The sequence below is a fragment of the Dendropsophus ebraccatus genome, chromosome 12 (assembly GCF_027789765.1).
Source record: "Dendropsophus ebraccatus isolate aDenEbr1 chromosome 12, aDenEbr1.pat, whole genome shotgun sequence".
Classification (NCBI taxonomy): domain Eukaryota; kingdom Metazoa; phylum Chordata; class Amphibia; order Anura; family Hylidae; genus Dendropsophus; species Dendropsophus ebraccatus.
In genome coordinates, this window is record NC_091465.1 from 74,659,173 (window position 1) to 74,684,268 (window position 25,096).

Consider the following 25,096-nt stretch of genomic DNA (forward strand, 5'->3'; position numbering starts at 1 on the left):
TTATAAAACATGGTGTAAAGTGAAACTGGCCCAGTTGCCCCTAGCAACCAATCAGATTCCACCTTTCATTTTCCAAAGAGTCTGTGAGGAATGAAAGGTGGAATCTGATTGGTTGCTAGGGGCAACTGAGCCAGTTTCACTTTACACTATGTTTGATAAATCTGCCCCATGGTGTAAAGTGAAACTGGCTTAGTTGCCCCTAGCAACCAATCAGATTCCACCTTTCATTCCTCACAGACTCTTTGGAAAATGAAAGGTGGAATCTGATTGGTTGCTAGGGGCAACTGAGCCAGTTTCACTTGATAAATCTCCCCCATTCTTTCCAGAATATGATGTGATATAATGGTTAAGTGCTCCTCTCTTATTCATGTCATATGTATTTTCCTCCTGACCCACAGCTTCTGTTTCCCGTGGAATGAGCGCTGGTGCAATAGTTGGGATCGTGCTGGGAGTATTGGCATGCCTGATCATTCTTGCCATTATTATGTTCATAGTCATCAGAAAAATTGGTACGTTTCAGTATACAGTAGCTTCATATCTTATATATAAACAGTAACATTGAGCTGGTCTTACTTGAGTCACAAGTAGTGATGAGCAAACATGTTGGTATGTTTGTATGAACATGCCGCTAATTGTTTGTGTTTGTTGATCACAAACAATTTGATAGATGATCGGAATGGTTATAACGATCATTTTAGAACATTTTTGACCATGTACGCAACTGCGCAAGTTTCCTTCCTCGAAATTAAAAGAACCAATGAACGTGTGGGGAAGGAAGGGCACATCAGGTAATGTAGTAGCAATGTTCACTGCTGGCATTACTGTGATTGGCTGTACGATTAGCCTCATTACATACGTTACGTACATGCTATAAAAAGGCAATGCTGAGGCGAATTTTCCCACAGTCTTTCCTGATTCTTGTGCCGTTCAGTAGGGAGAGTGACACGAGCAGGGACAGCATCTGAATTCAGTTAGGAAGCAATATTCACAGTGGTAGGTTGTCAGGGTAGAGGGGGAGAGCTGACTGAGTAGACCGAGCTTAGAATGTTGTGAAATTGTCAGTGTAGGGAGGAAGACAGAACCCAACGTTTAAGCACTATAAGGATTCATTTCTTAACCCTGTAGTGACCAGGCGTCCTCTGTGGGAAAAAAACAGTCCTTTTTAGGGCATATATATATATATACATATATACATCATTGCGTATATACACACGGGTGAATAATCGATTCACTAATGCTACATAATTGCTTCGCCATTACATATTTTACACTTTGCACCTGATAATCCGTAATGTTCGTGAATTTTCGGCAAACATTAAACGATCATGATCATTTTTTTTTTCATGTTCGTGTGTAGGATTCGAACCTAACATCGGGATGTTTGCTTATCACTAGACATAAGTTGCAAAAAAAAAAAATAATTGTAGCTTGGCAGCCATGCAGTCTCTAGGCCCGTCCTGCAGCCCCGAGAGGTCCGAGTATGCTATGAGGCTGCTGTAAAATGTCTCCCCATAGTCTTTCAGTTTATTTCTGTAGAAATCCTTTATATTCTCTCTCAGGCCTGTGGATGTTCCAGGATTTAAATGGGTTATCCAGCGCTACAAAAACATGGCCACTTTCTTCCAGAGACAGCCCCACTCTTGTCTCCAGCTTGGGCGGGGTTTTGCTTCTCAGTTCCGTTGAAGTGAATAGAGCTTAATTACAAACCGCACCTGAACTGGAGACAAGAGTCGCGTTGTCTCTGAAAGAAAGTGGCCATGTTTTTGTAGTACTGGATAACCCCTTTAATCCTTACTCTACAGGAACTGGTATGACCCAAATGATTTTGGGCACTGAGGCCAAGCTATGGAAGGAGGAGATTAGATGATTAGGTAGATCAGGCTATCATCCACATGCTGAGGATTCTTCAGTCAGGATAGTCACCCCCAAAGGCAAGGAAGAGGGACTGATCCCCAGTAAAGCAAAGGTGCACTAAACTGAAGTACTTTACTGACACTACACTCAACTAGTTGGGTTAATCTTGACTAGTAAGCTCCACCCAGAGACAGAGACCTCGGACTCGTACTACCTCACTTGGTGGTCTCGGAACTACTGCAACCAGAAATCCCATGGTAAGGGTGCTTTGAGTCTCTTACCACTAAAGGTCCCTCTACCCAAAAAGTGGACTTCAATATTATAGATGGCACATGGTAAGTTGGGGGTGGCGTCTGTTACAGATTGTGCTTTAGGGCCCTGGGACTTCAAGTTATGGCTCTCATGCCATACTTTCCAACATGTACTGTGTGATTCTGCAGTGAAAGAGCTTATATAAGAGATTATTCTGCTGATTAGTGAGGGTCCCCGTGGCTAGAACCCCCAAACACTGATGACCAGGGAGAAAGTTCATCCATATTACACAACCAAACTCCAAATTCCAAAATGTAGAATGTATTATCTATGTTATTTAAGATTTGTTCACATCATGTTTGCCTATTCCATTGAAATGTCCATTTGATTGATTGTTTTATTCCTTAAAAAAACTGTTGTTGACAATTGGTTTTCAATGGCACCCATCATGGCTATAAGTGTCTGTTTATGTCTTTCTGACACATTTCCATCAGGATTAGTGATGAGAGAACCGGGAGTCAAATGCCGGGTCGGATGGACCTGAACGTTTGTCATCAGCATCCACTTTTTTTTTTAACAAGATGATAAATGGAGACGCATTTTTTGGTCATGTCAAAAAAACAGTACAATACAAGTCTATGGCAACAGAATGCTGCAGGAGAGGCATCCTGTACAACTGTTCTCTTTGACATCTGTTTGACCACCTCAGACTTTACCACTTCTAAAAGAGACAAATTTAAAAAGGATGAGTGTAAAAATGGAAATAATTTGAAAAACAACGGATGGTTGATTTTAAAAAAAATCTTCCTGTTCCAGTATAAGAATTATGTTCACACTTCGGAAACATATCGGGTAAAGGCGGTCATCTTTTTATATAGACAGCCACTAAGATCATGATCATTATTAGCAGCTGTTTATTTAAAGGGAATCTGTCACTAGGTTTATGCCTCCTTAAAGGGCCTGAGGGAAGCATAATGTATTACTTACATAATTTTGTTCAGCCGTTCTCCTAATATGCAGGAGAATAGGATTCTTGCTACACAACTCCCCCCACCCCACCCTCCAGCTGCTGATTGACAGTTGACTGCCTATACACAGCATGGGTAGATAATTGTAATTCAGTAGCTGGTAGGCGGAGTTTTCTGCCTCTCATGAATATTAAGGACTACTGGGCTCATGCACATAATAGAGAGGACTACTTATTGTCCATGTTCTTCAGGAGGATCTCTGAATCATCTGCACATCATTCTGTTCAGCTTCTCCATCACTAGTTTATGCTACCCTAAGATAGGACAGCCTAAACCTACTGACAGAGTATCTTTAAAGAGGATGTACCATCAGGTACATCCTCTTGAATTTAACCCACCGACAGAACGGTGCCGTCATGGGGAAGCCGGTGACGCGGCTCCATTGATTCTAAAGGAGCCGTGTCATAGAGGGGAGGGAGTTCCCTCCCACTGGGGGCAGCCCAGCCCGTCTCCAGTGCTTGAGTACCAGCCGGGTACCCGTGCATGGAACTGCACCGTACACGGAAACCGGGCCGTGGTTCGAAAAACGGACCGCGGCACTGGCTTCCCCACGACGGCGCAGTTCTATCGGTGGGTTAATGGTACATCCTCTTTAAAAAGGCGGCTGCCTTTACCCAGTATACTCCTGAAGTGGGAACATATCCAAAAACGGATGTTTTTTGTAAGGTAAAAGAGAGGACATTTCAACAGGATGCAAAAAACATGATGTGAACTCCTCTATGTAACTTAGATCTTATCATTCTGTCTCAAGGTTTTTATTCTGTGACAGCGTGAAAGGACAGTTCCTATAAGACAAGGATCAAATTTATGAGGTAATGTAATATCTCTAAACTACAGGAAAAGGAATAAAAATGTAAGCGGCAAAAAATGGTGATTTAAAATGTGTGAAAGGGTTTCAATGCAAGAAAGGGTGCCAAACACAAGGAGAGGAACGCTCACTAAATATACAAGCAGAATAAAACTGGGAATGAGGGGACACTAAATGCCTATAGTTGGAATAGTAAAAAAAAAAAAAAAATCCAAAATAAATGTTAAATTCATGGCATTATAACAAGGTGCTGTGACCAGTGTAAACAAGGGCAGTGACATGTCAGACAAAAAAAACAAACATGAAGCTATGAAGTGAACAAGACTTTGACATGATACAGTAACATTTAAAGGAGAAGACGGCCATTTTAAAAATCTGGCAGCTGGCGGGGGGAATTTGATTAAGGGTACGGACTTACTTCTTTCCGTGCCCACGGTGAGCGATGGGAATGGCCTCAGGACCGGCCCCCAGGATCTCTGCCAGTGACGCTGATGGATGGTCAGTGACTGGGGCAGGACGCCGCTCTAGTCACGGATTAGCTGAGCGACTAGTCCATCAGCTGGGACAGGCATCTTCCTCTGAGTTGTCATGTCATCACAAGTCAGGGAAAATGCCTTACGGTGGTCCCAGGTGAGTTCGTACTCTTGATCAAATTCCCCTCTGCCCCTGCCGTCTCCTATAAGTGGTATTCTGGTGGTGAATTTTTTTAAAAAAGTGCTTAAGAGTGCTTAAAATGTAAAAAAAAAAAAAATACTCACCAGTCCCATTTCCACACATCTGCCATTCCAACTGGTCCCACTGCTCATTTTCATTACAGGAAGCAGCTATACGAGAATGGGATAAATGAGTTTACTTTAATTTTTGAATTTTTAACGCACCCCGACTTCATAAAAAAAATTTGCTGGTAAAAGCCTTTATTGGTGCGTTTACACGGAGCGATTATCGTTCGAATTTTAACAATAATGATCGCATTTGAGTGATAATCGGCTTGTGTAAACATAACGAACGATCAAGCAATGAGCGAGAAACCGTTCATTGTGACCAACATGTTCTCAAATCTTCGTTGGTCGTTCGCTAAAAATTCGCAGATCGCTTCGTGTAAACAGTCTTTTAAAGATTTCCCCTACATGTGAGATGGGGTCAAGAGATCTTAAAAATGATTTTTCTAACAATTTTTCTAACGATTTATTCGTCTAAACGCCGATCGTTACAAAAACCAAATAGTTGCTTCAAAATCGTTAAACGATCGATTGGGCGAATTATCGCTTCATGTAAATGCACAATACATCTGGGGGCCTCAGGTTGCAGATCAAGACTTCATGTAACTTACACATTCAATTTGTCTTCTTACTTCCTTTACAGGCCGGAGAAAAAACAGGCAGTGAAGGACACCGTTGCTATGAAGTATCCGCCTTAGCAACCGATCTTACTAAAAACAGTCAAATGGTTTAACAATCCGTAACCCTGTGAAACATGGACTATATGATGTGTCTTGAAAAAAATGGGCAAGTTTTGAGCCTAATGTACAGAAACCAGTGCAGACAAAAAGCGGTGCCATCGCCCATAGCAACCAATAAAAGTTCTGCTTTCCAGGAAAATTCATTAGTTGTTATGGGCAGCTACCCCCGCTTTTTGTGTAGCAAAAAAAAGAAAAAATGCTACATTTGAATATAACCTGAAGAAAAATTAGATCCTATACCCCATAACTATGTGATCTGTGGGGGTCATCTTGCTGGAATAAAGGGGTTTTGGTGTCTCTCAACTGAAATGAATTGGAGGGGATGGGAGGGGGGTGACACACAGATTAGTGATCACTGATGTGACCGCATTCTCTTTTTTTTAAAATGTTGTTTGTGTTATTATTTGTCCCATACTATTACTAGAATCTCCTGTCTGAAGGAACCCCCGCCGCCAGGAACATACTTTACCTAATCCACGCTGCATCTCCTAGAGGTCCCACCCAGTCAATCAGTGACTGTGGTGGGGCCATGCACTGATTGGCTGAGCAGGACCTACTGGGACTGGGAGCTTCAGATGAAGCCAAAGCGTGGATTAGGTAAAGTATGCGTGAGAGAGGAGAAGCCAGAAAGAGCTGAGAGAACTGAAGGAATAGCAAGGCGTTCTGGGAATTTTAGTACCGCTCAACCAGGATGTAGTGAGAGCCCATGGTAAGGGAGAGGACTACATACTCACAAAACACATTGGTGATTTCAATACTGCAGAAGAAAGACAAGCAATGCTGTGTGCTTCTGCAGCATTTTTTTTTTACATTTTTTGTTTACATGACGTCAGAGTTCCCCTTTAAGTCCTGAGCCCAAACACCGACATAACCTCATGAACACCCATTTTGAAGCACAATTTGGAGGAATCTCCAATCATGTATAGCATGGGTGTCCAAACTGCGGCCCTCCAGCTGTTACAATACTACATTTACCATCAGGACTGGACAGCCAAATCCAAAGCTTTATCTGTCCGGGCGTGATGAGAATTGTGGTTTTGCAACAGCTGGAGGGCTGCAGTTTGGAGACCTGTGATCTATAGTGATCTAAGTTAAATCCGTAGAAGCACAGAGAGTCTCAAGCAAAGTGAAACCAGTCTAAGGATCTGCTCACGCTGCATTTGGAGCGTATGATGGAATGACGAGTCTGGAGGACTTCCTGACGCCCATAGGCTCCCATGTTTAATACAACATATATACCACATGGTATATGTGTCTTTACTGACTGCACATAGTGAATAGGCTGTGAGGCTGCCTTGTTTCATGTCAATAAGAAAATGTAATGTAATGTAATGTATACTAAAATATGTCTGTTAATAAAATATATTATTCTCTGATTTCATGGAAATCCACTTCATTGACATTTAGAGAGCTCTGCCTACACCTCATGTGTACCTCATATACAGTCATATGCACCCATGGCTGTTTTAAGGCCCAGTATTCCAGACAATATTTTTTTGATGCTCCAACTGCAATCTCTCCCAAGTTTTAATTCCGCCATGCAGCTCTCCTAATGCCTGCTCCCCATAGTTCCCTTGACCTATGACCTATGGCCCCTTTGGCCATTTGTTATTGCACCATATTGGGGTTGTCTATCCTATTCCTAGTCCATTGCTATCCATGGACTATGCCTTATATTGCTGGTGAGTGAAGCCGATCTGTAGTATGCAGCATGAAGACAAGACTGGCGCTGTTCTAAGGGAAAAAAGAGATTTGCTCTAATTCTAGAGAATCTCAATTTATGAATCCATAACATCAGGTCCGGCTCCAGGTCTTTGTGGGCCCTTGGGCGACATCCACACACTATGCACAAGCACTTGACGCACCACTAACATACACAAACACACACACTGACACAGACATACACATTACTGACACTGACTGATGCACACAAAGGGCCAGTTCATACTGAGCAAGATCGTCGGAATTCCGTGGCGGAGATTTCCACCGCAGAATCCCGCCATGCTCAGTGTGCTGCTGTAAGTGAATGAGAGGGCGCTGGTCCGCTCCCTCTCCTCTCCGCTCAAAGAAATCTCCGCCACGGAATTCCGATGATTTTGCTCAGTGTGAACTGGAAAGGTCCGCCGCAGAATTACGCTGTCTTTACTCAGTGTGAACTGTCCCTTACTGACTGTGACACACACTGACCAACACACTTACTGACTGACCCACACAAACACACACTGACACACATTTCTGACTGACTGACACACACTTACTGACTAACACACACACACATAGAACTAACAGCTCAGTATTTTCCCTCTTCCAACCAGCCCAGCCGATCTCCACACTGTAATTAGGTTGAGGACCTTCCTATCACATGATCAGGTCCTTCATCCCTCTCTCTGTGCAGGTCCTACTCTGTCTTTTGATGTTCAGCCACTCACCCTCCACTACAGTGAATGGGCTGAACATTAATACAGCGGGCGCCTCTCCCTTTCTGGGCCCCTGGAGGTGCTGAAGCCGGGTAAGCCCTGTGCTGACGCCGACCCTGCATAACATAGTAGGATAAAAAAAGAGCCAGTAAGTTCCTCATTCTTTTTCTCTCCTTATCTGCTAAACAGTTTCAGGGTACAAAGTTGACTCTAACTAAAAGCCCTATTACACGGAACGATTATCAGGCATATTCGCCCGATATCGCCCATTATGGCTGATAATCATCCCGCGTAATAGAAGACAACGATCAGCCGACATGAACGATGTCGGCTTATCGCTGTCTGTCATTGTCTTTCAACATGTTGAGAGACAAACGACAATGATAGCAGTGATCTGCTGCCGTCGCTCCGTGGAATAGGTGCGGACCGCCGATATCCTCTATGGGCTGCCCGGACAATCTAGTGATCACCCGGGCAGCATCCCCCCCGCAACCCCTCCTGCACTTACCCGCTCACTGCCGCAGCCCCTCGTGCACCTACCCGCTCGCTGCCACAGCCCCTCCTGCACTTACCCACTCGCTGCCACAGCCCCACCTGCACTTACCCGCTCACTGCCGCGGCCCCTCCTGCACTTACCCACTCGCTGCCAACTCTTACAGCGCACGTTTGCTCCTCACAGTCCCCCCGTGTGATATGGGCTTAACGCAACACTCAGGATTATGTCTGCCTATACCCACTGGTTTCCCCTCTCGGGACTGCTAAACCCTTAATAATCTAAGCTGTTGTAAAAGGTAGAGAATATAGACATGTCAGAATATAGACGTGTCAAAAGTTTTAATGTCAGGGTCTGAGGGGGGGGGGATTAATTAGCATATTCATAAGCCTGTCTTAAATCAGGCCCATCCCCTTTCCCCGGCGCTCACCTCTTAGTAAATCCGGACCGGGTGCCCGTTGTACCAAATCTACCCCTGCTTCCAACAGGTTGATCTGATTTCTTTTCCTTTGGAGTACCCCTTTATTAGTATAACAAACATTCTTAATGTACATGGTAAAAACTAAAATATAATTTTAAATCAATAAAGGCAATATGCTTCATCTTTGGCACATCTTTGCATCTGATTTTTTAGTTCATTTGTTTCCTGGGAGGTAGGTGGGGTTTACACACCAGCTTAGATTGTGGATGAAGGGGGAGAAAGCTATTAGGACAGCTACACAGGCTGTAGAGAGAGAGGTGAGCACACAAAGGGTCCCTTACAGGAAAGAATCATAGAGACAATGAAAAAGTATAGAGAGAAAATAGTTCACGTTTTCACGTGTTCCCTATGGGTTGGGCAGTGGCTTATGCCTTCCAGAACAATAAGGTTGGGCCTCATTGGACTGTTTTCCCATTCTACATTGTATATATAGCTCTACAGGTTATTTCATGGCAATATAACAGGTAATCCATAAACAGTTTCTTCCAGTAATAACATCATGCCGGCCTCTTATCAAGTTACATCTACTGCCAAAGAAAAAATCAAGGCCCTTCCTCATTGCTCTGAGACAGACACATTCCTGCAAGTCATCTGTAAAGAACCCTCTGCATCCATAGAGCAGACACCATGACACCACGGTGGCCAAAGAGAACCCAGTCTAATGGAAGGTTCCAAAACCCAATGGATTGGTGGCTCTGGATGGTTTTTCTTCCTGCCATTGGTAAGTCGAAAGGGAAATGGAGAGAACGGGGTTGGTGTGTCTTATAGTGGAATGGGCTACAGTTCAGTGGTGGGAGTCTGTATGGCATAATTTCTAAACTATAGACATCTCTTTTTTTGGAACCAACAACCCCACTTGATTAGATAATTGGCTCCTATCAGGGCATTAGGATGTCTCCATCTGGGGATGTTGGCTTTACCATATACTAGATCAGAGGTCCACAATCTTTTCTGGACCTGCAGCAATTGTAAGATAGAACCAAAGTAGGAAAAGGCTTTATGCCATCCACAAGGGGTATTAGAAGCTAGGGAGCTATATGGCAGGTGGGTGGGGGGTGGGGGTGGGGGCAACTGATCGAGAACACAACATTGTATTGTAGCTGCTTGTCTTTCATTGTAAAACAAACGTGTTAGTGCCAATGGTGACCTGTCAGTGATACGTTACAGGGGTTGTCCAGATACGACACGAGGATCTCTCCACCTTGTGATCAGCATTGAGATGCCTTTGAAAAGAAGCTATATAACCCTAATGTATAGAGGGTATGACCAGTCTACTGTATGAGAACTGGAGTTATAATGCTCCCCATAAATAAGGCTTAACAGTGCAGATTTATTGTAATATATAATTTTCAATTGACTCCAGGGAATAATGAGACATGATGGCAGACGACAACCATTGCAGCCCCTTTCTCCACAATGACAGCTTAGTGATCGGGCACATAGTGAGAGTCAGGAGAACAAGCCGAGAAAATTGCTTAGCAGGTCATGTCCAGGCTCTGTGGCACTAGACCAGGACGGACTCATAATCTGAGTCTATGAGACCTTCCTGATCTTAAAGACAAGAAGCGGGGAAAACATTCAGATCCCAACTGACAAAAACTAAATTTTTGTTACGGACAGGAACAGTTTAAGCATAAGGTACAAACTGGTAAAGGGCCCCCATCCAGTATATAATAGACATATAATGGTTGAACCTGGCAGGGCATCCAGCCATGTACAGGAGCCTTCCAATACATCATCTGTCGGGGGAGAGAACAATGAAGCATGTTAAACCTAAAGTTCTTGATGCTCTTATCCTGGAAAAGGGAAGCCAAGCCTCCATGTGTAAGGGGTAATTGAAAGACATATAGTTGCTGTAGCTGAACTAGTTTATGCCTAATGTATATGGCGACCTTGGCTTCTTACTGGAACAAGAAATTTACTATAAGCAATTTCACACTTATTATCTAAATACTGTAAAAGTTGTGTCACTTAAGTGGATTCTGTCGCAGCCAGTCGCAGATTCCGCCACTCGCCCCAGCTCACGCACGCATCTCCGCCATGCCATTGACATTCTTTGGGCCGACGGCGGAATCTGCCTGTGCATAGAATGGAGTCTATGGTACAGGCGGGGAGATGCGCGCAGGCGCCAGTGGCGGAATCCGCGGCATCCTATCCGCCCAGATTCCGTAGTGTGCTCATACTCTAAAGGAGAAGTTCAGAGTTTTTTTGTTTTTTAAATACGGCAAGGGCAGTGGGGGAATGAAAGGAAACACATTCTTACCTCTCCCCGTACCGTGCCAGAAGGTCCGGGACCCCCACTGGAAGCCAGAGTTTTGATGACGTCATGACTTGGGGGGAATTGTCCAACCAGGCTGTCAATCAGCCGGGTCGTGATGTCGGCAGCAGAGGAGATCCTGAAGCCGGCGGGGGTCCCGGGACCAGTCAGATGGAGGATCACCGGCCTTTCTCCCTCAGACTTCTCCTTTAAATAAAAACTTTGCTTATCTTGTAGGGATTTTCCCAGAGAACAGTCCACTGAGGAAGCTGATAACAGATGACATAGATGTAGGAGCAAGGTTAGCTCACGTGTCTGACAGCTGGGTGGCATTTATTAATATTAATGGAGCAAAAACTGTAAAGTATTGATAGTAGTTTCCTTACCTTATGCTTTTAATAAGGCTTTTATATCTAGTCCTGGAAAACCCTTTCAGTTTAAAGTGTTATTGTCAATTGCCAAACCTTTTCACATAAGGGGTCAGAAGTTTTTATCAGCTGGACATAAGGACATAGAATGGGTCTTGTTATAGATTCTGTAGAAGAGTGCAGATCTAGAGAACTACAGGGTGTAGCTCCGCCTCTAATAGGGCCCTAAGAATGGGAAATGGCCGACTGGTCCCAGAAGGGGAAGGAGAGGGTTAGGCAGCTCCTAGTTTTGTGATCAGTTTATTTAAACTAAATTTTGAAAAAGATTATGAAAAAGACGGATCACTCAAGAGTAGCCCCCCTCTCCCTCTGCATATGGCGTACTGGATAGTATACTGGAGGTAGGCACCCCCATTAACCAGCTGTGCTGCTTTCCTCTGTGTATCCTATATGAGGAAACATAATGTGTCTTGGTCAGTGATTGATTCTCTTACCTGTTTTCTTCTAATTTTTATTCCCTAATATTCACATTGATAATATTCTCTTTATGCACAGCGCCCACCACCCCACAATTCAATGCAGCTGTGGGAGGAACCGTATTCTTGCACGGAAATACACTCGCCAGACCAGACCAAAGGATAGACTGGGACTTGGTTGCTTCAGGATCTATTATTGCTACCCGTCTTCCTGGCCTTAATCCAACGTACGGTGGGAGATGCGCTGGAAACAAATGTATGCTATTCGCAAATGGGACTCTTCACGTAGACCAAATCACAAGCAGTGACAACACAACTTTCTCGGTGACGCTTAGTCTTGCGATACAGACAATCAATGAAAAAGTCCAGCTCACTGTATACCGTAAGTTCTATGTTACATTTTAGAAAAAATAATAGTGAAGAGGGATAATTCAGGTGTACAATGTGTAATAAGGTGTGTGAACTGGATTCACCTTCACCATACACCTTCAATAACTGTTGGACGTACGTTGTCTCTTTTTCTCTTTCCTGTTACAGAGATCAAAATCCCTTGCCTCCTTTAAAGCGAATGTACCACCAGTACATCACCTTTGTGATTTTTACATGGATAGACCGGCACGAGGATACTGGTGCCGCGGCAGTCTATCCATGAAAAAATCACAAAAGCAATGTACATTCTCTACTGTAGGTAGAATATTCTGACTGCCATGAAATCCAATTGGTGAGAGTCTGGCTAAGGCTAGGTCATTAATTTTACAGTCCTGGAAAAAACCCTTTAATTTGTCTTCAGTAAGCTCCCTCTAGTGGTGGCAGTAGGCAGCTTGCTTTTTATCATTTTGCTTTGTGTGACTGGAAGGGGGGCATGCTCTTACCCACCACTGGTGGTCGCAACCCGAGGGGTATCTGTGGTCTCTGTCTGAGTGACATCATATGCCTACTGTAGAGTTGTGCCTATTGCTTGCACAACTCCACAAGGTGAGTGCGTCTATCTATCACTAGAAAAGACACACTAGCCTACTATGTTATTGCACCAGGAGGAGCCCCTCTCTTGTTTTGTTTTGTTTTTGGAAGGGGGCAGGGGATTTGGCGCTTTCTAACAAAAAAAACTTTAAGGTGACGCTGTTACCCCTTTTTTGCATTATGACTTCTTTACACAGGTGTATAGTATAACTTTTGCTGTTTTATAACTTATTTTATATTATACAACATGGTGCTTGTTCCAGTAAAAAGTGATCTTTTATCATCTGTGGATTGTGCTACCTGGACGGGGCTTTGCGCCTGCAGCGCTATGTAGACCCGCCCACATCAACACAGTAGCCCCATACATCTATGCATAGGTACGCCCCTCAGTGGCCATTGGTGTGGGCCAACCTAGTAGGGGTGGAGCCTAGACCTTTACACCTGTGTAGAGAAGTCGTGATGCAAAAAGTGTCAGTGTCACTTTAACCACATATATAATTACATGAATTTCTATAAAATATCAGATCAGTTTAGTTTCAAAAGTATACAGTGTTTATTGAATGACATGCCTTATAGTAACAGATAAAACAAGTGAACTTTGACGCTAAACAGCAACATGCAACAATATAACAACAACAACAAACAATATATACATAGTCAAAATGTTAGTATAGGTGAAAAATATATTTGTCCACTAGTTATAGAATATATGGTCGTCAACAAGAGAAATAAGAAAAAAAATGCATGTCTTAATTCCCTACACCCAATAGGATGGACCAGAGAAGTCCCTGCTGTCTTGCCCCTGCCTACTGGACAGTGATTGACAGGTTTCTCCCTATGCACAGTCATAAGGTGGTATCTGTCAATCACTGGTGGGTGGGTGGTAGCAGCAGTGGTGACTCTTCTCCTTCCATGGTGACTCTGGCCATATGTTATATGCTATTGGGTATCCTTATGTTATACTGCCCTTCGAGTGGGTATCATATCCTGCATGGCAGGTCCATTTATGGACACCAGCCATGAGCTTTATGCCCCACAAAATAATATTTTTCTTATTCTTCCTGTTCAACCTCTTCAGAGAATTTTCCATTAGAATTTCCTGATTACATTTGGAATTTGAACTTTGGAATTTTTTAAATCTCAAGTTATTATCTTATTTGTGCAGGCCGAATGAAACGTACTTCCTAGAACAGGGGTGTCAAACTCAAATAAACAGTGGGCCAAAATAAAAAAATTGGACAAAGTCGCGGGCCAACCTTGATAATTATTGAAGACCCAATGCGGCGGTCCTGGCACTGTCAGAGCAGTGCACTATGATATGATTAAACCCCAATCCATGTAATAGCCAACACCCCCCAATATTGTCCCGTGTAGTAACCAACCATCCTAATAGTGCCCAAATAGTAGCCATCCCCCCAAGTGTCCCATATAGTAGCCAGCCCTTCCCTGTAGTCTCATATAGTAACCAGCCCTACTCAATAGTCTCTCATATAGTAGCCTGCCCTCCCCAATAGTCTCTCATATAGTAGCCAGCCCTCCCCTGTAGTCTCATATAGTAGCCAGCCCTCCCCTGTAGTCTCATATAGTAGCCAGCCCTCCCCTGTAGTCTCATATAATAGCCAACCCTCATCCATAGTCTCTTATATAGTAGCCAGGCCCTAGAACACTTGTTTAAGGTAACCTGTCACCCATGGACGGCCCCCCGAAAACCACACTACCCCTGGATACAAGCCCCCATACTTACCCTATCCTGCTAATCCCGCTTCTGATGCCTGATTCGGAGATACGGCCTCCAACTCATCTTCTCATGTAATTATGGGGGGGGGGAGGGCTATCCAGCAGTAGGGTTTTTGTTTTTAAGGTAACTTTTTTTGTTAGTTTTGAGCAGCCAGTAGTAAATCCTAAATGGGTGAAGGAGGAAGGGTGGGCAGCATACTGTGTATACCTAATGGTTAACCCCACCCAGTGTACAGGATGGCCATTTAGGCCTCAACTGAATCCTAAAAGGAACCACTCCCACCCTTCTGCCCAGGCTTCTTTCCCTCAACTTTTCTCTCCCTCACAGTTAAAGGGGTTATCCAGCGCTACAAAAACATGACCACTTTTCCCCCTTTCTTGTCTTCAGATTGGGTGGGGTTTCAAACTCAGTTCCATTGAAGTAAATGGAGCTTAATTGCAAACTGCACCTGAACTAAAGACAAGAGAGGGGGGAAGGTGGCCGTTTTTTTGTATTGCTGGATAACCCCTATAAAGACACGTGTTGTGTACTAGGCAGCATAACAAACACTGACAGTGTTCTGTCCTATACACTCACCACATTCAAGTTCTACCTCTAAATTCAAAAGTCCATTCTCGGCACTCACCATATCATGCTTCATGCTTATTGTAGAAAAATCATCAGAATACATTAGACAGGACGTTTCGGCATCAAGCCTTCCTCAACGGTGAGTGCCGAGAATGGACTTTTAAAATGTGATGAGAATTTTTTTCTTACTATGAGCTCCACCCTTGACACAGACGTGCCACCTAAAAAACTCTTTTATACCTCTAAATTCAGCATACTGAACGTGAAGTTGCCCAACCCTTTATTTCCCCCACATCTTTGAGAAGAGGCCAGTCCCACCAAAATTGGTGACGTTGGCCGACATTCATTTAGTGTGTATGGGCTGCCTCAACACCAGTGTGCAGGGCTACGGCACTATGGGGAACAGAGGTTAAAGTAGTACTCCCGAAGGAAGGTTTTTTTTTTTTTACTAATGCATTGCTTTAATGAAGTTATATTACTTTGATGTGTATATAATTCTTTTTCTTTTCTTAATCCGTAGATCGTCTTACCTCGCCATCTCTAAACGCTTCCATCAACATTCGCCCAGTCAATGGCACCAACCTGAATTTGAGGTGTGATGCAGGATCCCAGGTCGTCCACAGCATCTACTTCTTTCGAAATGATCTACTGTTGTCCTGCAATTCGGCCCATATGTCATGTAACAGGTCTAGTCCCTACCTCTACTTTAACCCCATCCTGGACAGTGATACGGGAATATACAGCTGTGCCATTGAAAATCCTGTAGGCAACAACAGCAGCTCTGGTATTTACTTGAATGTTGCCGGTAAGTGCCATGGGCCATAATCTGGATAGTTTAATAGCAACAGTGCTGATGTTATACAGAGTACATAGTAAGGCTGGATTCACACTATGTATATTTCAGTCAGTATTGTGGTCCTCCTATTGCAACCAAAACCAGGAGTGGATTAAAAACACAGAAAGGATCTGTTCACACAATGGTGAAATTGAGTGGATGGCCGCCATATAACAGTAAATAACGGCCATTATTTCAATACAACAACCGTTTTTTTTAAATAACAGTAAATATTTGCCATTAAATGGCGGCCATCCACTCAATTACAACATTGTGTGAACAGATCCTTTCTGTGTGTCTGACACAGTTCTCTCTGCTGCCACCTCTGTCCATGTCAGGAACTGTCCAGAGCAGTAACAAATCCCCACAGAAAACCTCTCCTGCTCTGTACAGTAACTGACAGGGAAAGAGGTGGCTGCAGAGAGCACTGTGTCAGACAAAGAACGGGGTGCGCGGACCCTAGGTCCGCTTAATCTATGATTTTGCACAATGCGCCTCTACATACTGTAAATCTGCATACTGTTGGCGCTGCGGGAACATTTTTAAGCCTGGCACAAAAAACGCCGGACTTAATAGATGTCCCCCAATGAGAGTATATTTTTAACCCCTTTCTGATATGTGATGTGCTGTTTACTCCTGGGTTCAGGAGCTGAGCCTTCTCTATACAGAGTTGAAGTTGACTATGTATTACAGTTCACATCCTTGGGCAAGTTATCATAAATGATTCCAAGCCTGGATTGCAGTGTATTGTACAAGTGATCAAGCAATTCCCTAAATGAATTAAATATATATAAAAAAAAAAATGCAAGTTAGACTAGACTACTGCTATTTTTGCTGTCTGTTTAGTGTACTGTTTAACCCCTTTACGACCGCGGGTGTAAGTGTACGCCCCCAAAACCCGTGCCTTAACGCAAACAGGTAATGTATAGCAGGCCATCCTAGCTTGTCGGCACGGGGGGTGGTTAACTCCCCCCGTGCTGATGATTGCCACTATTGGCTGATCAATTCAGATCAGCCAATAGCGGGGATCTGAAGCTTTCCGGGTCATCGGTGACCCGATGACCCGGAAAAAAAATGGCGGTCGGTGCTGTCCGAGGACGGCACCGACCGCCATTACTGTTAAAAGTAATGGTGGCCAAGGTGCCACGTCCCGATCGCCGTGATCGGCCGGCCGGGACCGTCCGGCCGATCACGGCGATATAAGTCCCCAAAAAGTGTTAAATACCTGCTGGGGACACCTCAGCTAGGTAGCTGAGGTGTCCCCAGCAGGTATTGGCACATACTCACCTGATCCCGGCGTCCCGATCGCTTCTTCCGGGTCCCGATCGCGTCCTCTTCTTCGTCGCATCTTCGGGTATTTCTGCCGGTCCCAGCTTTGGTTCCTCTCGGCTCCCATCGGCAATTTCCGGAATTCGGGACCTACTGCCCCCTAGCGGCTGATAAGTGTATATTATACACTTATCAGTTGCTATAGGGTTGAAGAAAGGTGTGTTTTTTTTTTTTCCTTCAAATTTTTTTCCTTTTTTTTTTTTTTAGTTTCCGCACCCTATCACCGCTGAGTGCTGATCAGCATCGCACGTAAGTGCGCCGCTGATCAGCAACTTCTCCTTTTTGGCATAGGGTGTTTTTTTTCTATATCCTACAGCCACGTTTTGCTGATAAGTACCGCACATAAGTGCGGCATTTATCAGCAACTCCTTTCTTAGCGTAGGTTTTTTTTATACTTAATGTTAAAAAGACACGTAAAAAACACTATTACACTACACGAAATAAAGTTTTACACTACACCACTACACATTTACATACCCCATATACTAATCCCCATATAAAAATGGCCCCCAGGGTGTTTTTAGCATCAGAGGCATACGTTATTATTGCCTCCGACACCGAAACAGCCAGTGAGGATGAATGGGGGGATCCTTCGTTCCTCCATTCATCCTCATCGTCCTCATCATCCAGTGACGTGTCTGGGGGTAGCGTAGCGTAGCGTCTTTTCCGCCAGTACCGTCCCAATAAGAGATCACGGTATGGTGTGAAATTCTACAAACACTGTGAGGGTACACTTACAGATTTAGGGTAGGTGCACACTGCGGAATGGCGAAGGATAACCCTTTGTGCATTCCGCAGCTGGCACCCGCTGCCGGACTGATGCGGGCGCTCGTCTCCGCCCGTGTCATAGACTCCATTCTATGCACGGGCAGATTCCGTCATCCGTCCAAAGAATGAACACATTCATTCTTTGGACAGAGGGCGGAATCCGCCCATGCATAGAATGGAGTGTGACATAAGCGGAGACGCGCGCCCCGCATCAGCCCGCCAGCTGCAGAATGCACAAAGGGTTATCCTTCGCCATTCCGCAGTGTACATGTACCATTACAGCGTATGAAGGAAGGGACACCCGAATCCAGCCCCCAGATGCCCCCTCCCCCCATCCTCGGAGTTATTGGGAAGATAGTTTAGGAACTGATCTTCCCACTGCTGGATAAAGGTCACCACCTGTACGGGGATAACTTTTATACCAGCACCCCCTCTTCCGGTTCCTCGCTGCCCGAGCTACTGTAGCTTGCGGCACGATCTGAAAATATCAGAAGTAGTAATAGAGCCCTGATATTTAGCAGCCATAGAGCGGACCCAGCGCTTCCGAATATGAAGGACCCCATATCGCACCAGGACAACATTCTCCAGGTGACGTCCCCCACACTGGAAAACAGGAGACCCAGAAGAAGTGCAGAGTGTGGTGTAACAGGGGGATCAGGAGGGACACCATTTTCCAGTGTGACACCTGTCCTGATCACCCCGGCCTCTGCATACTGGCTCGCTTCAAGGCGTACCACACGTCATGGGAGTTCTACATTTTCTAAATTCTGTCCCTTATTCCTATTTCAGGGGTCACATTGGTCCAGGGATTATTCTGATCGCCATTATGGAGTCGGGAAGGAATTTTTTCCCAGTGATGAGGCTACTGTCGTCTGCCTCACGAGGGTTTTTTTTGCCTTTCTCTGGATCAACACAGATTGAATTTGATGGACACCTGTCATTTTCAACCTTATAAACTAATAATTGGCCTAATACCCCCAAATAAATTAGAATTGTCCCTTTTCCCCAGCTAAATAGGTATGGCTGCCATTCCCATTAGAGACTTGCCATGATGCAATTACAAAGCCTCTGTGTGGCCAGGACAGTAGAAACCCCCCACAAGTGACCCCATTCTGGAAACTACACCCCATAAGGAATCTAACAAGGGGGGCAGCGGGGATATGGCCCCCTGTTGACGGCCACATTTGTGCCGTGAAAATGAAAAAAATGGTATTTTAAATTTTTACGGCACATGTTCTACATATGTGCCTGTCGCCAGTGGGGTCCATATGCTCACTGCACCCCTTGTTAGATTCCTTATGGGGTGTAATTTCCAGAATGGGGTCACTTGTGGGGGGTTTCTACTGTCTTGGCAGCACAGGAGCTTTGTAATTGCGACATGGCCTCCATCCTCCATTCCAGACTCTAAATCGCGCTCTGTCCCTTTGGTCGCTTGCCCTGTGCCCATATGGCAAATTATGTCCACATGTGGGGTATTTTCCTACTCAGGGGAAATTACCCAACACGTTTTGTGTTCATTTTCTTTTTTAACCCCTTGTGGAAATGGAAAAAATCAAAGCTAGACCAATATTTAATGTAAATTTCTTTTTCATTTTTACACTAAATTATTGATCTTGTCTTGATTTTTTCATTTTCACAAGGGGTTAAAAGATAAAAAAAAAACAAAATGTGTAGAGCAATTTCCCCTAAGTTCAGAAATACCCGACATGTGGACATAAAGCGCCATGCGGGTGCAGGGTAAGCTTCCAAAGGGAAGGAACGCCATTTGGTTTTTGGAGGCTGGAATGGATTTCGAGGGCCTTGTTGCATGTAAAAGGCCCCTGTGTTGCCAAGACAGTTGAAACCCCCCACAAGTGACCCCATTATGGAAACTACACCCCTCAGGGAATGTAACAAGGGGTGTAGTGAGCATATGGACCCCACTGGTGATGGGCACAAATGTGGAACAATGTGGCGTGAAAATGAAATATTAATTTTTTTACACTATAATGTTGGTCTAGCCTTAAATTTTTCATTTTCGCAAGGGGTTAAAAGAGAAAAAAACACACAAAATGTGTAGAGCAATTTCCCCCGAGTCCGTAAATACCCTACATGTGGACATAAAGCACTATGTGGGCGCAGGGCAAGCCTCCGAAGGGAAGGAGCGCCATTTGGATTTTGAAGGCTGGATTTGGCCAGAATGGATGATGAATGTCATGTCGCATTTACAGAGCCCTCGTGCTGCCAAAACAGTGGAAACCCCCCACAAGCGACCCCATTCTGGAAACTACACCCCTCAAGGAATCTAACAAGGGGTGCAATGAGGATATGGACCCCTTGATGACGGGCACATTTGTGACGTGAAAGGGAAAAAGAGAAAATTTTCACTTTCACGTCACATTGTTCCACATTTGTGCCCGTCACCAGTGGGGTCCATATGCTCACTGCACCCCTTGTTAGATTCCTTGAGGGGTGTAGTTTCCAGAATGGGGTCGCTTGTGGGGGGTTTCCACTGTTTTGGCAGCACGAGGGCTCTGTAAATGGGAAGTCCTTCCCTTTGGAGGCTCGTCCTGCGCCCGCTTGGCACTTTATCGCCACATGTGGGGTATTTCCGTACTCGGGAGAAACTGCGCTACATGTTTTTTGGGTTGTTATTCCTTTTATCCCTTTGTGAAAATGAAAAATTGAAGGCTAAAACAACGTTTTAGTGTAAAAAATAAATTTTTCTTTTTTCACGCCATATTGTTGGGAAAATCTGTGAAGCACCTGTGGGGTCCAAATGCTCACCGCACCCCTAGTTACATTCCTTGAGGGGTGTAGTTTTCTAAATGGTGTCCTTTTAGGGGTGTTTTTTACGTTTTGGCACCCCAGAGCCTCCGCCAACCTGAAGTGGTACAGTCAGAAATGACCAAATATAACGGAGCCATTGAAATTCACTAGGCGCTCCTTTATATCTGAGGCTTGTGGTTGCGTCAAATAGCGCAATAGGGTCACATATGGGGTATTTCTATAAACTGCAGAAATGGGGCAATCAATATTGGGGTGCATTTCTCTGGTAATAGGTTTACAATTATGAAAGATATTGGATTACAAGAAAATCTCTCCACAGAAAATTTTAATTTTCAAATTTCTTACATACTTAGCTTTTATTTCTGTGCTTTTGCAGAGTTTGGGGGGTGCAGTTTCTGAAATGGGGGGCTTTGTGGGGCTTTCTAACATACAGTCCCCTCAAATACACTTTAATTATACCTGAACAGGTCCCTAAAAATATCTGATTTTGAAATGTTACTGAAAATTTGGAAATTTGCTGCTAATGTTTTAAGCTTTCTATTGTCTAAAAAAAATGAAATATAGTTTAATAAATGCCGCCAACATAAAGTAGACATGTTGCTAATGCTATTTAATATATAATTTATGTGGTATAACCATTTTCTGTATAAGCAGAATAGTTTCAAAGTTGGAAAAATGCAATTTTTCACAATTTTTCACGTTATTTTGGATTTTTTCATAAAGATTTGTATCGACTCCATTTTACCAGAAATGTAAAGTATAATATGTCACGAGAAAACAATCTCAGAATCAGCCAGATAGGTAAAAGCATCCCGAAGTTATTAATGAATAAAGGGACACAGGTCATATTCATAAAATTTTCCTCGGTCCTTAAGGCCATTTTAGGCCCGGTCCTTAAGGGGTTAAAAGAAAAGAAAAAAAAACAATGCAAAAACGATAGATGGTAAAAAAAAAACGGATGCAGTTGTATGCCATTGTGCAGCCTCAGATTTCCATTGACTTAGGGGCCCATTCCACGGAGCGTTAACTGTCCGAATCGGAGCGGTAATCGGCCGAATCAGCCCGATTGGGCCGATTATCACTCCGTGAAATTATAAGGCTGATCAGCCGATGATCGTTCATTTAGGTTCAGACCTAAAATAATTGTTCGCCACCAGTGCATCGCTACGGTGGAATAGCGGTGCGCAGCGGCGAACGACGATTTCAGCAGCATCATACATTACCTGTCGGGGCTGCAGGTCTTCTCCTTCTTCCTCCCGGTCCCGTGCCACAGCAGCTTTGAAGCGGGGCTGTCTGAACTAACAGACTGCTCAGCCAATCACTGGCCGGAACCGCCACGGCCAGTGATTAACTGAGCGGTCTGTCAGTTCCGAAGCTGCTGCAGCGCGGGACCGGGAGGAAGAAGGAGAAGACCTGCAGCCTGGACAGCTAATGTATGAAACAAGGGCTGCAAGGACATTGGATTGGCGCACCTGAAGGCGACCCGAGGTGCTGACAGCGTGCTTTAAGTGACAGTTTACTAGTTAGCAGGGCACCTTTGCCTTCCTCCATGAATATTCTGTGCTGGACGACCTCCGGCAAGCTCGCTCCAGCCTCCATGTTCGCGCATGGGCCCATGCTGTCAATCGCCTTGACAGTTTGCCAATGATATCACAGGTCACGCTCCTCTTCTCTTCATTGTTCGCATAGGCGCGTAGACTGGGGGAATGGCGAATGCGCACTGAGTGTCCCGACTGTGGACATTGACTTCAGCCCCTCGCTTCTCCGGTCCATGGTGCCTATGCGAACAATGGAAAAAAGAGGAGCGTGGCCTGTGATATCATTGGCAGATTGTCAGGATGGCATTTAGACCTTTGACTCGTATCTTTGTTTTGTGCTTTCAGTGAATGTGTCTGCAGTGACTCTCCGCAGCAACACCACCCGCCCTGCCATTGCCGAGGAGGAGGCGGTGTCTCTTATTTGTTCTTCCTTCGGCACAGATCTCGGCTACAACTGGACATTAAAGGGGTCCCCACTGCCTGAAACCCCCCGATATCAACTGATCAATAATGGTTCAACTCTAGTGATCAGTCCAGTATCGAGGAGCGATGAAGGAGCCTTCACTTGTAGAGTCTCCAACTATTTGAACAGTGAACTAAGCAACCCTCTAAATCTAACATGTGAGTCCCATTACAAAAAAACTAAAAATCATCGTCTGCCATGGAAAATACATTTTACCACCCTGAGCTTACACTCCAACAAGTGATATAACTTGATAGGCTGCGTTCACACTACGTATATTTCAGTCAGTATATGTATATTTAAAGGGGTATTCTCATCTCAGCTAACATAGTTAGGCTATGTTCACACTACGTATGATTCCGGCCGTAGTTCGTACGCAGCTGGACATGTGCGGCTGAAACTACGGCCGTGGGAAAAATAGACATGCGGCCGGATTGCAAACATGCGGGCGAACCGCGAACATACGCCCGTAGTACAGTTATGCTTCCCTAGCTTGTTTCGAAGCGATCTGAAACAGGTCATTTACTTGGAAATCTTCGCCCAGCCCAATAAAACACACAGAACCTTTTGGATCGAAAAATCAAGTTCAATTTGGCTGAAATAAGTACTCCGTACGGGACCGCATGTAAATCCACGGCCGTGAGTTGGAACAGTTCCGGCCGCAAACAATGGTCTTGTTCATTTTTCACGGCGCCGTATACGATCCGGTCGTAAGTTCATACGTAGTGTGCATTGTGCGGCTGGAAATCGTATACTTCCAAGCGTACGCATCAACCTCAAAACTACGTGCGTATATTTGTGGTTCGCACTACGGTCGGAAATATATGTAGTGTGAACATAGCCTAATACTTGTAGGGGTCATCGATTCAAATGTTTTTGAAAATACATTAATTTAGCAAACTCCTGATACTGTATGCTGCTCTTTCTCGCCTATTGATGACTGCTTATTGTCTAGGTTACCAACCACGTCTCTGCTCTAAAAGCAGTGGTCTGGCTCGTGGGTGTGTATATAGATAAGGTATACATATTTATATATTACTAGAAAATGTACCCGGCGCTGCCCGGGTATAAAGTGTCAGTGTGTTAATTAGATTTGTTCTAAGGTGCCCAGGAGGCCAAGCTAAAGGTATTGTTTCATCTAAGTTAATCAGTGGAATTAGTGTATACCTGTAGTGCATAGTTGGAGGGGTTCTGTATACCCACAATGTATAGTTTTTAGGGGTCTCGCATATCTGTAGTGCATAGTTGGGGGGCTGTATACCTATAGTGTATAGTTGGGGGGGTCCTGTATACCTGTAGTGTGTAGTTGGGGGGGCTGTATACCTGTAGTGTATAGTTGAGGGAGGTCCTGTATACCTGCAGTGTACAGTTGGTGACGGTCCTGTATCCCTTTACTGTATAGTTCGGGGGTCCTGTATACCTGTAGTATATAGTTGGTGCTGTATACCTTTAATGTATAGTTGGTGGAGGTCTTGTATACCTGTAGTTTATAGTTTAAGGGTCCTGGATACCTGTAGTGTATAATTGGTGGAGGTCTTGTATACCTGTAGTATATAGTTTGGGGGTCCTGTATACCTGTAGTGCATAGTTTTAGGGGCCTGTATAACTGTAGTATAGAGTTGGTGGAGGTCCTGTATACCTGTAGTGTATAGTTTGGGGTCCTATATACCTGTAGTATATAGTTGGTGGAGTTCATGTATACCTGTAGTATATAGCTTTGGGGTCCTGTATACCTGTAGTGTATAGTTTGGGGTCCTGTATACCTGTAGTATATAGTTGGTGGAGTTCCTGTATACATGTAGTATATAGCTTTGGGGTCCTGTATACCTGTAGTAAAGAGTTGGTGAAGGTGCTGTATACCTGTAGTATAGAGTTGGCGTAGGTCCTGTATACCTGTAGTGTATAGTTTTGAGGTCCTGTATACCTGTAGTGTATAGTTTGGGGTCCTATATACCTGTAGTATATAGTTGGTGGAGTTCCTGTATACCTGTAGTGTATAGTTTTGGGGTCCTGTATACCTGTAGTGTATAGTTTGGGGTACTGTATACCTGTAGTATATAGTTGGTGGAGGTCCTGTATACCTGAAGTATATAGTTGGTGGAGGTCCTGTATACCTGTAGTGTATAGTTTTGGGGTCCTGTATACCTGTAGTGTAAAGTTTGGGGTCCTATATACCTGTAGTCTATAGTTGGTGGAGGTCCCGTGCACTTGTAGTGTATAGTTTTGGGGTCCTGTA

General features: G+C 44.3%; 1 protein-coding gene and 1 long non-coding RNA gene across 2 annotated transcripts in view; one reads left to right on the forward strand and one right to left on the reverse strand.

Annotated features, from left to right (window-relative positions):
• LOC138768548 (uncharacterized) overlaps nucleotides 1-11,239 on the reverse strand; it is a 41,580-nt gene extending 30,341 nt beyond the window's left edge. Inside the window, exon 1 of the long non-coding RNA XR_011359164.1 lies at nucleotides 11,056-11,239. This is a non-coding gene — a long non-coding RNA (uncharacterized lncRNA). The remainder of the gene's footprint in view (nucleotides 1-11,055) is intronic.
• Nucleotides 9,296-25,096, forward strand: part of LOC138768545 (V-set and immunoglobulin domain-containing protein 10-like) — a 44,764-nt gene continuing 28,963 nt past the window's right edge. The window contains exons 1-4 of the mRNA XM_069946447.1: nucleotides 9,296-9,513; nucleotides 11,973-12,275; nucleotides 15,679-15,963; nucleotides 22,743-23,018. Of these exons, the coding sequence (XP_069802548.1) occupies nucleotides 9,420-9,513; nucleotides 11,973-12,275; nucleotides 15,679-15,963; nucleotides 22,743-23,018 (958 nt within the window). The 5' untranslated portion in view covers nucleotides 9,296-9,419. The remainder of the gene's footprint in view (nucleotides 9,514-11,972; nucleotides 12,276-15,678; nucleotides 15,964-22,742; nucleotides 23,019-25,096) is intronic.